At 54.4% G+C, this 14,015-nt stretch overlaps 1 protein-coding gene across 1 annotated transcript in view; it reads right to left on the reverse strand.

Moving 5' to 3' along the window:
- The window catches only part of LOC147123870 (putative carboxypeptidase X1), a 152,721-nt gene extending 142,474 nt beyond the window's left edge, over positions 1–10,247 (reverse strand). Inside the window, exon 1 of the mRNA XM_085976444.1 lies at positions 9,826–10,247. Within this exon, the coding sequence (XP_085832570.1) occupies positions 9,826–10,129 (304 nt within the window). The 5' untranslated portion in view covers positions 10,130–10,247. The remainder of the gene's footprint in view (positions 1–9,825) is intronic.
- Positions 10,248–14,015: the final 3,768 nt, after the last annotated feature.

Below are 14,015 nucleotides of genomic sequence, written 5' to 3' on the forward strand. Positions count from 1 at the left end.
CCCTGAATTCAGAAATCTGACTGACAACCAAAAACTCCCATTCCTACTGGGGGAGGAGAGAAGCTGTGTAACACTGGCGGCACACTATGTTACAGCTTGCCATGAACAGAGGGACAACCAGTAAACTAAGACAAGAGTATATATAAACAAGGCGAAAATATATTTATAAACTCAGGGATATACCTGTTTATACACTGTATGAATGGAACCGCGTTTATGTGTTCAACCATAAATGTATTTTGATGCTTTGGCAACATAAGATGTACCTTATCATGCCAATAAAGCGATTTGTATTGTATTGTATTGTATTGTGTGAGGGTGGGGAGTTGGATGGGGTACAGTGTGTGTGAGAGTGGGGAGTTGGATGGGGTACAGTGTGTGTGAGGGTGGGGAGTTGGATGGGGTACCGTGTGTGTGAGGGTGGGGAGTTGGATGGGGTACAGTGTGTGTGAGAGTGGGGAGTTGGATGGGGTACAGTGTGTGTGAGGGTGGGGAGTTGGATGGGGTACAGTGTGTGTGAGGGTGGGGAGTTGGATGGGGTACAGTGTGTGTGAGGGTGGGGAGTTGGATGGGGTACAGTGTGTGTGAGGGTGAGGAGTTGGATGGGGTACACTGTGTGTGAGGGTGGGGAGTTGGATGGGGTACAGTGTGTGTGAGAGTGGGGAGTTGGATGGGGTACAGTGTGTGTGAGGGTGGGGAGTTGGATGGGGTACAGTGTGTGTGAGGGTGGGGAGTTGGATGGGGTACAGTGTGTGTGAGGGTGAGGAGTTGGATGGGGTACAGTGTGTGTGAGGGTGGGGAGTTGGATGGGGTACAGTGTGTGTGAGGGTGGGGAGTTGGATGGGGTACAGTGTGTGTGAGGGTGGGGTACAGTGTGTGTGAGGGTGGGGAGTTGGATGGGGTACAGTGTGTGTGAGGGTGGGGAGTTGGATGGGGTACAGTGTGTGTGAGGGTGGGGAGTTGGATGGGGTACAGTGTGTGTGAGGGTGGGGGGTTGGATGGGGTACAGTGTGTGTGTGAGGGTGGGGATTTGGATGGGGTACAGTGCGTGTGAGGGTGGGGAGTTTGATGGGGTACAGTGCGTGTGAGGGTGGGGAGTTGGATGGGGTACAGTGTGTGTGAGGGTGGGGAGTTGGATGGGGTACAGTGTGTGTGAGGGTGGGGAGTTGGATGGGGTACAGTGTGTGTGAGGGTGGGGAGTTGGATGGGGTACAGTGTGTGTGAGGGTGGGGAGTTGGATGGGGTACAGTGTGTGTGAGGGTGGGGAGTTGGATGGGGTACAGTGTGTGTGAGGGTGGGGAGTTGGATGGGGAGTTGGATGGGGTACAGTGTGTGTGAGGGTGGGGAGTTGGATGGGGTACAGTGTGTGTGAGGTTGGGGAGTAGGATGGGGTACAGTGTGTGTGAGGGTGGGGAGTTGGATGGGGTACAGTGTGTGTGAGGGTGGGGAGTTGGATGGGGAGTTGGATGGGGTACAGTGTGTGTGAGGGTGGGGAGTTGGATGGGGTACAGTGTGTGTGAGGGTGGGGAGTTGGATGGGGTACAGTGTGTGTGAGGGTGGGGAGTTGGATGGGGTACAGTGTGTGTGAGGGTGAGGAGTTGGATGGGGTACAGTGTGTGTGAGGGTGGGGAGTTGGATGGGGTACAGTGTGTGTGAGGGTGGTGAGTTGGATGGGGTACAGTGTGTGTGAGGGTGGGGAGTTGGATGGGGTACAGTGTGTGTGAGGGTGGGGAGTTGGATGGGGTACAGTGTGTGTGTGAGGGTGGGGAGTTGGATGGGGTACAGTGTGTGTGAGGGTGGGGAGTTGGATGGGGTACAGTGTGTGTGAGGGTGGGGAGTTGGATGGGGTACAGTGTGTGTGAGGGTGGGGAGTTGGATGGGGTACAGTGTGTGTGAGGGTGGGGATTTGGATGGGGTACAGTGTGTGTGAGGGTGGGGAGTTGGATGGGGTACAGTGTGTGTGAGGGTGGGGAGTTGGATGGGGTACAGTGTGTACAGGCTGTGAATGAACTGAAAGAGAAAGCAAGAAGGGCTTTCTATGCCATCAAAAAATCAATCCAAATAGAAATCCCAATTAGCATTTGGCTCAAAATTTTCAAATCAGTAATTGAACCAATTGCACTCTATGGCAGTGAGGTATGGGGACCGCTAACTCAACAAGAATTTGCAAAATGGGACAAACACCCAATTGAGATCCTACATGCAGAATTCTGTAAAAGTATCCTCCGGACTCAAAGGAAAACAGTAAACAATGCATGCAGGGCGGAACTAGGCCAATATCCATTAATAATCACTATCCAAAAAAGAGCCACCAAATTTTGGAATCACCTACAAATGAGCAATCCCCAATGCTATCACTACGACGCCCTGAAATGCCAAGAGCTGACCATAAAGAAGAATACCCTCAGTCAACTAGTCCTGGGACTCAGTGAAGTAACTACTAACAATACTAACAATAACCAGCCCCAGGACAGTGACAGGGTAACACAAAGAATTCGACCCAACACAATCGTCGCTAAGCAAAAGGAAAAATATCTGACATATTGGGCAGAAACAACAAAAACCCAAAGCAAACTCAATTGCTACTTGGCCCTAAACAGACAATACAACATGGCTGATTACCTGACCATGGTAAAGGATAACAAACTGAGAAGAACCTTGACAAGGTACAGACTTAGCGAACATAGCCTAGCGATCGAAAAAGGCAGACAGAGGCAGACCAGGCTACCAAGAGAAGACAGGATATGCTCTCACTGCAGTCAGGGAGTAGTGGAGACAGAGATGCACTTCCTCACAGCCTGCGGAAAATATCAGGGCATCAGGGAGAATTTCTACCAAAAATTCTCACAAATATGCCCTGATTTCAGAAATCTGAATGACAACCAAAAACTCCCCTTCCTACTGGGAGAGGAGAGAAGCTGTATAACACTGGCGGCACACTATGTTACAGCTTGCCATGAACAGAGGGACAACCAGTAAACTAAGAAAAGAATATATATAAACAATGCGAATGTATATTTATACACTCAGGGATATACCTGTTTATACACTGTATGAATAGAACTGCGTTTATGTGCTAAACCATGAATGTATTTTGATGCTTTGGCAACATAAGATGTAACTTATCATGCCAATAAAGCGATTTGAATTGTGAATTGTGTGTGAGGGTGGGGAGTTGGATGGGGTACAGTGTGTGTGAGGGTGGGGAGTTGGATGGGGTACAGTGTGTGTGTGAGGGTGGGGAGTTGGATGGGGTACAGTGTGTGTGAGGGTGGGGAGTTGGATGGGGTACAGTGTGTGTGAGGGTGGGGAGTTGGATGGGGTACAGTGTGTGTGTGAGGGTGGGGAGTTGGATGGGGTACAGTGTGTGTGTGAGGGTGGGGAGTTGGATGGGGTACAGTGTGTGTGAGGGTGGGGAGTTGGATGGGGTACAGTGTGTGAGGGTGGGGAGTTGGATGGGGTACAGTGTGTGTGTGAGGGTGGGGAGTTGGATGGGGTACAGTGTGTGTGTGATGTTGGGGAGTTGGATGGGGTACAGTGTGTGTGAGGGTGGGGAGTTGGATGGGGTACAGTGTGTGTGAGGGTGGTGAGTTGGATGGGGTACAGTGTGTGTGAGGGTGGGGAGTTGGATGGGGTACAGTGTGTGAGGGTGGGGAGTTGGATGGGGTACAGTGTGTGTGAGGGTGGGGAGTTGGATGGGGTACAGTGTGTGTGAGGTGGGGAGTTGGATGGGGTACAGTGTGTGTGAGGGTGGGGAGTTGGATGGGGTACAGTGTGTGTGAGGGTGGGGAGTTGGATGGGGTACAGTGTGTGCGAGGTTGGGGAGTTGGATGGGGTACAGTGTGTGTGTGAGGGTGGGGAGTTGGATGGGGTACAGTGTGTGTGAGGGTGGGGAGTTGGATGGGGTACAGTGTGTGTGAGGGTGGGGAGTTGGATGGGGTACAGTGTGTGTGAGGGTGGGGAGTTGGATGGGGTACAGTGTGTGTGAGGGTGGGGAGTTGGATGGGGTACAGTGTGTGTGAGGGTGGGGAGTTGGATGGGGTACAGTGTGTGTGAGGGTGGGGAGTTGGATGGGGTACAGTGTGTGAGAGGGTGGGGAGTTGGATGGGGTACAGTGTGTGTGAGGTGGGGAGTTGGATGGGGTACAGTGTGTGTGAGGGTGGGGAGTTGGGGTACAGTGTGTGTGAGGGTGGGGAGTTGGATGGGGTACAGTGTGTGTGAGGGTGGGGAGTTGGATGGGGTACAGTGTGTGTGAGGGTGGGGAGTTGGATGGGGTACAGTGTGTGTGAGGGTGGGGAGTTGGGGTACAGTGTGTGTGAGGGTGGGGAGTTGGATGGGGTACAGTGTGTGTGAGGATGGGGAGTTGGTTGGGGTACAGTGTGTGTGAGGGTGGGGAGTTGGATGGGGTACAGTGTGTAAGGGTGGGGAGTTGGATGGGGTACAGTGTGTGTGAGGGTGGGGAGTTGGATGGGGTACAGTGTGTGTGAGGGTGGGGAGTTGGGGTACAGTGTGTGTGAGGGTGGGGAGTTGGGGTACAGTGTGTGTGAGGGTGGGGAGTTGGGGTACAGTGTGTGTGAGGGTGGGGAGTTGGATGGGGTACAGTGTGTGTGAGGGTGGGGAGTTGGGGTACAGTGTGTGTGAGGGTGGGGAGTTGGATGTTGGTGAATGATGTTGAGGTAATTTTCAGGGAAGTGATGGATTGTTCGATGGTTGAGAATCCAAATATCTTTTTCCATTGCCTTTATTTAGATGAAAAATCTATTGATTCTGAATTATAATCGTGCCTAAAATGATAGATTCAATGAAACTACAGCACAGAAGGAGGCCATTCAGCCCATCGTGTGTGTGCTGGGTCTGTGAAAGTGCGGTCGTCATTCGTCCCACACCCACTTCTTGTCCGTAAACCTGGATCATATTTTACGTGACAATTAATCTGCACTCTGCCGCCCCAGAAATCCACCAGCAATTTGTCCCCTTTAACATTGAGACGGTTCTCCTTCACCACAAGGGAGGGAGAGTTGGGCAGAGTGACAGTTTGAGCTCGATGCCTGGGTTTCCCCTGGTGCTCAGGGCACTTTCCAGGTGCTCCGTTTGATGGAGTTGCTCACTTGCTCCTGGTTTGTGCGGTTTGTTCACGTTGTTGTGAGCGAGCTCCACCCCTGCCCAGTTCTCCAGGCCGTGACTTCCATTCCAGCCAATGAAAACTGGACTGGAGTCGTACTAACCAGTGTGGGCATTCCACACTTTCCATGGGGAGTTAATGATATCTTTACTGAATTGATTCTTTCTCCAATCGGAGCAGTGTTGGAGCATTCACCGACTCTGCTGATCATTTCACAGCTCACCCCAGCTATCCTGAATCCTCAGTGTGAGCTCCCACTGCACTGCTCCCAGCTGGAACAGTCCCAAGCACAAAGTTATCCCATCTGCAAATCAACAGATTCAGCATCTGGGCTCGTAACCAGTCGACCACACTGACCGTGGCAGGATATCACATCGCATTCCAACAGCTCAATGCCGATCTGGGCTCAGAGCCACCTTACTGCAAACCATCAGCCAAGTACAGAAACAGTTCACTAAAGATCGAGTCACAGAAAGGACACACAGATCACTTTTAATAATACCGGCCAATAGAGTCTCATAACTCCCATATTTAGTACCACTACAATGCCCTGCTCTGTGTATTAATATGTCGCTCCTGGTATTAATATCCTGCTCCCGGTATTAATATCCTATTCCTGGTATTAATATCACAATTCCCGGTATTAATATCCCACTCCAGGTATTAATATCCTGAGCTCCCAGTATTAATATCCCACTCCCAGAATCCTATTCCTGGTATTAATATCACAATTCCCGGTATTAATATCCCACTCCAGGTATTAATATCCCACCCCCGGTGTTAATATCTCAAGCTCCCGGTGTTAATATCCCACTCCCGGCGTTAATATCCCACTTCCGGTTTTAAAATCTCGAGCTCCCGGCGTTAATATCCCGAGCTCCCGGCGTTAATAACCCGCTCCCGGCATTAATATCCCGCTCCCGGTATCAACATCCCGCTCCAGGCGTTAATATAACAACTCCCAGTGTTAATTCCCTCTCCCAGTGTTAATATTCCCGGTCCCAGTGTTTGTTCCCTGCTCCCAGCGTTGACTCCCGCTCCCAGCGTTGACTCCCGCTCCCAGCGTTGACTCCCTCTCCCAGCGTTGACTCCCTCTCCCAGCGTTGACTCCCTGCTCCCAGCGTTGACTCCCGCTCCCAGCGTTGACTCCCGCTCCCAGCGTTGACTCCCTCTCCCAGCGTTGACTCCCTCTCCCAGCGTTTGTTCCCTGCTCCCAGCGTTGACTCCCTCTCCCAGCGTTGACTCCCTCTCCCAGCGTTGACTCCCTGCTCCCAGCGTTGACTCCCTCTCCCAGCGTTGACTCCCTCTCCCAGCGTTGACTCCCTCTCCCAGCGTTGACTCCCTCTCCCAGCGTTGACTCCCTCGCCCAGCGTTGACTCCCTCGCCCAGCGTTGACTCCCTCGCCCAGCGTTGACTCCCTCTCCCAGCGTTGACTCCCTCTCCCAGCGTTGACTCCCTCTCCCAGCGTTGACTCCCTCTCCCAGCGTTGACTCCCTCTCCCAGCGTTGACTCCCTCTCCCAGCGTTGACTCCCTCTCCCAGCGTTGACTCCCTCTCCCAGCGTTGACTCCCTCTCCCAGCGTTGACTCCCTGCTCCCAGCGTTGACTCCCGCTCCCAGCGTTGACTCCCGCTCCCAGCGTTGACTCCCTCTCCCAGCGTTGACTCCCTCTCCCAGCGTTGACTCCCTCTCCCAGCGTTGACTCCCGCTCCCAGCGTTGACTCCCTCTCCCAGCGTTGACTCCCTCTCCCAGCGTTGACTCCCTCTCCCAGCGTTGACTCCCTCGCCCAGCGTTGACTCCCTCTCCCAGCGTTGACTCCCTCTCCCAGCGTTGACTCCCTCTCCCAGCGTTGACTCCCTCTCCCAGCGTTGACTCCCTCTCCCAGCGTTGACTCCCTCTCCCAGCGTTGACTCCCTCGCCCAGCGTTGACTCCCTCTCCCAGCGTTGACTCCCTCTCCCAGCGTTGACTCCCTCTCCCAGCGTTGACTCCCGCTCCCAGCGTTGACTCCCTCTCCCAGCGTTGACTCCCTCTCCCAGCGTTTGTTCCCTGCTCCCAGCGTTGGCTCCCGCTCCCAGCGTTGACTCCCGCTCCCAGCGTTGACTCCCTCTCCCAGCGTTGACTCCCTCGCCCAGCGTTGACTCCCTCTCCCAGCGTTGACTCCCTCTCCCAGCGTTGACTCCCTCTCCCAGCGTTGACTCCCTCTCCCAGCGTTGACTCCCTCTCCCAGCGTTGACTCCCTCTCCCAGCGTTGACTCCCTCTCCCAGCGTTGACTCCCTCTCCCAGCGTTGACTCCCTCTCCCAGCGTTGACTCCCTCTCCCAGCGTTGACTCCCTCTCCCAGCGTTGACTCCCTCGCCCAGCGTTGACTCCCTCGCCCAGCGTTGACTCCCTCGCCCAGCGTTGACTCCCTCGCCCAGCGTTGACTCCCTCTCCCAGCGTTGACTCCCTCTCCCAGCGTTGACTCCCTCGCCCAGCGTTGACTCCCTCGCCCAGCGTTGACTCCCTCTCCCAGCGTTGACTCCCTCTCCCAGCGTTGACTCCCTCTCCCAGCGTTGACTCCCTCTCCCAGCGTTGACTCCCTCTCCCAGCGTTGACTCCCTCTCCCAGCGTTGACTCCCTCGCCCAGCGTTGACTCCCTCTCCCAGCGTTGACTCCCTCTCCCAGCGTTGACTCCCTCTCCCAGCGTTGACTCCCTCTCCCAGCGTTGACTCCCTCTCCCAGCGTTGACTCCCTCTCCCAGCGTTGACTCCCTCTCCCAGCGTTAATTCCCTCGCCCAGTATTAATTCCGGTCCCAGTATTAATTCCCTCGCCCAGTATTAATTCCCTCGCCCAGTATTAATTCCCGGTCCCAGTATTAATTCCCGGTCCCAGTATTAATTCCCTCTCCCAGTATTAATTCCCTCTCCCAGTATTAATTCCCGGTCCCAGTATTAATTCCCGGTCCCAGTATTAATTCCGGTCCCAGTATAAATTCCCTCTCCCAGTATTAATTCCCTCTCCCAGTATTAATTCCCTCTCCCAGTATTAATTCCCTCTCCCAGTATTAATTCCCGGTCCCAGTATTAATTCCCTCTCCCAGTATTTATTCCCTCTCCCAGCATTAATTCCCTCTCCCAGCATTAATTCCCTCGCCCAGTATTAATTCCCTCGCCCAGTATTAATTCCCTCGCCCAGTATTAATTCCCTCGCCCAGTATTAATTCCCGGTCCCAGTATTAATTCCCGGTCCCAGTATTAATTCCCTTTCCCAGTATTAATTCCCGGTCCCAGTATTAACTCCCGGTCCCAGTATTAATTCCGGTCCCAGTATTAATTCCCTCTGCCAGTATTAATTCCCGGTCCCAGTATTAATTCCCTCTCCCAGTATTAATTCCCTCTCCCAGTATTAATTCCCAGTCCCAGTATTAATTCCCTCTACCAGTATTAATTCCCGGTCCCAGTATTAATTTCCTCTGCCAGTATTAATTCCCGGTCCCAGTATTAATTCCCGGTCCCAGTGTTGATTCCCTCTCCCAGTGTTGATTCCCGGTCCCAGTGTTGATTCCCGGTCCCAGTGTGGATTCCCTCTCCCAGTGTGGATTCCCTCTCCCAGTGTCGATTCCCTCTCCCAGTGTCGATTCCCTCTCCCAGTGTCGATTCCCTCTCCCAGTGTCGATTCCCTCTCCCAGTGTCGATTCCCTCTCCCAGTGTCGATTCCCTCTCCCAGTGTCGATTCCCTCTCCCAGTGTCGATTCCCTCTCCCAGTGTCGATTCCCTCTCCCAGTATCAATTCCCGGTCCCAGTATCAATTCCCGGTTCAAGTATCAATTCCCTCTCCCAGTATTAATTCCCTCGCCCAGCATTAATTCCCGGTCCCAGTATTAATTCCGGTCCCAGTATTAATTCCCTCTGCCAGTATTAATTCCCGGTCCCAGTATTAATTCCCTCGCCCAGTATTAATTCCCTCGCCCAGTATTAATTCCCTCGCCCAGTATTAATTCCCGGTCTCAGTATTAATTCCCGGTCCCAGTATTAATTCCCTCTCCCAGTATTAATTCCCGGTCCCAGTATTAACTCCCGGTCCCAGTATTAATTCCCTCTCCCAGTATTAATTCCCAGTCCCAGTATTAATTCCCTCTCCCAGTATTAATTCCCGGTCCCAGTATTAATTTCCTCTGCCAGTATTAATTCCCTCTCCCAGTATTAATTCCCTCTCCCAGTGTTAATTCCCGGTCCCAGTGTTAATTCCCTCTCCCAGTATTAATTCCCGGTCCCAGTATTGATTCCCTCTCCCAGTATTGATTCCCTCTCCCAGTATTGATTCCCTCTCCCAGTATTGATTCCCGGTCCCAGTATTGATTCCCGGTCCCAGTATTGATTCCCGGTCCCAGTATTAATTCCCTCTGCCAGTATTAATTCCCGGTCCCAGTATCAATTCCCAGTCCCAGTATCAATTCCCTCTCCCAGTATTAATTCCCTCGCCCAGTATTAATTTCCTCTGCCAGCATTAATTCCCTCTCCCAGTATTAATTCCCTCTCCCAGTATTAATTCCCTCGCCCAGTATTAATTTCCTCTGCCAGCATTAATTCCCTCTCCCAGTATTAATTCCGGTCCCAGTATTAATTCCCTCTGCCAGTATCAATTCCCGGTCCCAGTATTAATTCCCTCTCCCAGTATTAATTCCCTCTGCCAGTATTAATTCCCGGTCCCAGTATTGTCTTACCGTTGTCGCTGCCTGCGGTGGGCTGTGTCGGTGTCGGTGCCGGGTCGGGTCCGGGGGTCGGGCCGGTGGAGTCCCACTGGGTCCCGGTGCTGTTCCCGGGCTGCGGGCTGCGGTCCGGCGGCCGGGGATCCCCGGAACCCGGGGGGAAGCTGCAGAAAGCGAGCAGGAGCGGGAGGACGAGGAGCCGCCGGTCCATGTCGGAGCCGAGCCGGGTGAGAGTGAAGGAGCCCCAGCCCAGCCCGCTACTGAAGCTGCCAGAATCATGAGTCAGCCAAGACACAACTTGCGGCACAGCCCCGCTCATTACACCAACTTACATTAACACCCTTTACCCATAGAACAACCCAAGACACCACAGGGGCTCGCTGCAGAATGGAGACTGCCAATCCGGCAGGTGACCAATAGCTTGGCCAAAGAGGCAGGTTTTAAGGTGGTCTTAAAGGAGGAGAGAGAAGTGGAGAGGCGGAGAGGTTTAGGGAGGGAATTCCAGAGCTTCGAGCCTGGGCAACAGAAGGCACGACCACCAATGGTGGAGCGATTAGAATCAGGGATGCACGAAAGGCCAGAATTTGAGTAGCGCAGACATCTCGGGGGGTTGTCGGGCTGGATTACAGAGATAGGGAGGGGCGAGGCCATGGAGGGATTTGAAAACAAGGATGAGAATTTTAAAATCGAGGCGTTGCTTAATCAGGAGCCAATGTAGGTCACCAAGCACAGGGGAGATGGGCGAATGGGACTTGTGCGAGTTAGGACACGGGCAGTGAGCACAGGGGGTGATGGGTGAACGGGACTGGGTGTGAGTTAGGACACGGGGCAGTGAGCACAGGGGGTGATGGGTGAACGGGACTGGGTGTGAGTTAGGACACGGGGCAGTGAGCACAGGGGGTGATGGGTGAACGGGACTGGGTGTGAGTTAGGACACGGGGCAGTGAGCACAGGGGGTGATGGGTGAACGGGACTGGGTGCCAGTTAGGACACGGGGCAGTGAGCACAGGGGGTGATGGGTGAACGGGACTGGGTGTGAGTTAGGACACGGGGCAGTGAGCACAGGGGGTGATGGGTGAACGGGACTGGGTGTGAGTTAGGACACGGGCAGTGAGCACAGGGGTGATGGGCGAACGGGACTGGGTGTGAGTTTGGACACGGGGCAGTGAGCACGGGGTGATGGGTGAACGGGACTGGGTGTGAGTTAGGACACGGGGCAGTGAGCACAGTGGGTGATGGGTGAACGGGACTGGGTGCGAGTTAGGACACGGGGCAGTGAGCACAGGGGGTGATGGGTGAATGGGACTGGGTGTGAGTTAGGACACGGGGCAGTGAGCACAGAGGGTGATGGGTGAACGGGACTGGGTGCGAGTTAGGACACGGGGCAGTGAGCACAGAGGGTGATGGGTGAACGGGACTGGGTGTGAGTTAGGACACGGGGCAGTGAGCACAGGGGGTGATGGGTGATCGGGACTGGGTGTGAGTTAGGACACGGGGCAGTGAGCACAGCGGGTGATGGGTGAACGGGACTTGGTGTGAGTTAGGACACGGGGCAGTGAGCACAGGGGGTGATGGGTGAACGGGACTGGGTGCGAGTTAGGACACGGGGCAGTGAGCACAGGGGGTGATGGGTGAATGGGACTGGGTGTGAGTTAGGACACGGGGCAGTGAGCACAGAGGGTGATGGGTGAACGGGACTGGGTGCGAGTTAGGACACGGGGCAGTGAGCACAGAGGGTGATGGGTGAACGGGACTGGGTGTGAGTTAGGACACGGGGCAGTGAGCACAGGGGGTGATGGGTGAACGGGACTGGGTGTGAGTTAGGACACGGGGCAGTGAGCACAGGGGGTGATGGGTGAATGGGACTGGGTGTGAGTTAGGACACGGGCAGTGAGCACAGGGGGTGATGGGTGAACGGGACTGGGTGTGAGTTAGGACACGGGGCAGTGAGCACAGGGGGTGATGGGTGAACGGGACTGGGTGTGAGTTAGGACACGGGGCAGTGAGCACAGGGGGTGATGGGTGAATGGGACTGGGTGTGAGTTAGGACACGGGGCAGTGAGCACAGTGGGTGATGGGTGAACGGGACTGGGTGTGAGTTAGGACACGGGGCAGTGAGCACAGGGGGTGATGGCTGAACGGGACTGGGTGTGAGTTAGGACACGGGGCAGTGAGCACGGGGTGATGGGTGAATGGGACTGGGTGTGAGTTAGGACACGGGGCAGTGAGCACAGGGGGTGATGGGTGAACGGGACTGGGTGTGAGTTGGGACACGGGGCAGTGAGCACAGGGGGTGATGGGTGAACGGGACTGGGTGTGAGTTAGGACACGGGGCAGTGAGCACAGGGGGTGATGGGTGAACGGGACTGGGTGTGAGTTAGGACACGGGGCAGTGAGCACAGGGGGTGATGGGTGAACGGGGCTCGGTGTGAGTTAGGACACGGGGCAGTGAGCACAGGGGGTGATGGGTGAACGGGACTGGGTGTGAGTTAGGACACGGGGCAGTGAGCACAGGGGGTGATGGGTGAACGGGGCTCGGTGCGAGTTAGGACACGGGACAGTGAGCACAGGGGGTGATGGGTGAACGGGGCTCGGTGTGAGTTAGGACACGGGGCAGTGAGCACAGCGGGTGATGGGTGAACGGGACTGGGTGTGAGTTAGGACACGGGGCAGTGCGCACAGGGGGTGATGGGTGAACGGGGCTCGGTGTGAGTTAGGACACGGGGCAGTGAGCACAGCGGGTGATGCGTGAACGGGACTGGGTGTGAGTTAGGACACGGGGCAGTGAGCACGGGGTGATGGGTGAACGGGACTGGGTGTGAGTTAGGACACGGGGCAGTGAGCACAGGGGGTGATGGGTGAACGGGACTGGGTGTGAGTTAGGACACGGGGCAGTGAGCACAGGGGGTGATGGGTGAACGGGACTGGGTGTGAGTTAGGACACGGGGCAGTGAGCACAGGGGGTGATGGGTGAACGGGACTGGGTGTGAGTTAGGACACGGGGCAGAGAGCACAGGGGGTGATGGGTGAATGGGACTGGGTGTGAGTTAGGACACGGGGCAGTGAGCACAGGGGGTGATGGGTGAACGGGACTGGGTGTGAGTTAGGACTCGGGGCAGTGAGCACAGGGGGTGATGGGTGAACGGGACTGGGTGTGAGTTAGGACACGGGGCAGTGAGCACAGGGGGTGATGGGTGAACGGGACTGGGTGTGAGTTAGGACTCGGGCAGACGAGCTTTGGATGACCTCAAGTTTACATCGGGTGGAATGTGGGAGGCCAGGTGGGAGTGGGTTGCAATAGTCGACTCTAGAGGTAACAAAGGCCTGGATGAGGGTTTCAGCAGCGGATGAGCTGAGGCAGGGCGGAGACAGGCGATGTTACGGAGGTGGAAATAGGCGGTTTGGTGATGGAGGAGATACAGGTTTGGAAGTTAATTTCAGGGTCAAATATGACACCAAGGTTGCGAACCGTGTGGTTCAGCCTCAGACAGATGTTAGGGAGAGGGATGGAGTCAGTGGCTCGGGAACGGAGTTTGTGGCAGGGACCGAAAACAATGGCTTCGGTTTTCCCAATATTTAGTTGGAGGAAATTTCTGCTCATCCAGCAGAACTGGATGTCGGACAATCAATCTGACAATTTAGAGACCGTGGAGGGGTCGAGAGAAGAGGTGGTGAGGTTGAGCTGGGTGTCGTCAGCGTACATGTGGAAACTGACACTGTGTTTTCGGATGATGTCACCAAGGGGCAACATGTAGATGAGAAATAGGAGGGGCCGAGGATCGATCCTTGGGGGACCCCAGAGGTAACGATGCGGGAGCGGGAAGAGAAGCCGTTGCAGGTGATTCTCTGGATACGATTAGATAGATAAGAATGGAACCAGGCGACTGCAGTCCCACCCAGCTGGACAATGGTGGAGAGGAGTTGGAGGAGGATGGAATGGTCAACCATGTCAAAGGCTGCAGACAAGTGAAGAAGGACGAGGAGGGATAGTTTACCTTTGTATTGTATTATTGTATTGATAGTTTACCTTTGTATTGTATTATTGTATTGATAGTTTACCTTTGTATTGTATTATTGTATTGATAGTTTACCTTTGTATTGTATTATTGTATTGATAGTTTACCTTTGTATTGTATTATTGTATTGATAGTTTACCTTTGTCACAGTCACAAAGGGTGTCATTTGTGAATTTGATGAGAGCCGTT

Source organism: Somniosus microcephalus, chromosome 2, assembly GCF_052327205.1.
Source record: "Somniosus microcephalus isolate GS21.2 chromosome 2, FLI_Smic_1.0, whole genome shotgun sequence".
In the NCBI taxonomy this organism is placed as follows: Eukaryota; Metazoa; Chordata; class Chondrichthyes; order Squaliformes; family Somniosidae; genus Somniosus; species Somniosus microcephalus.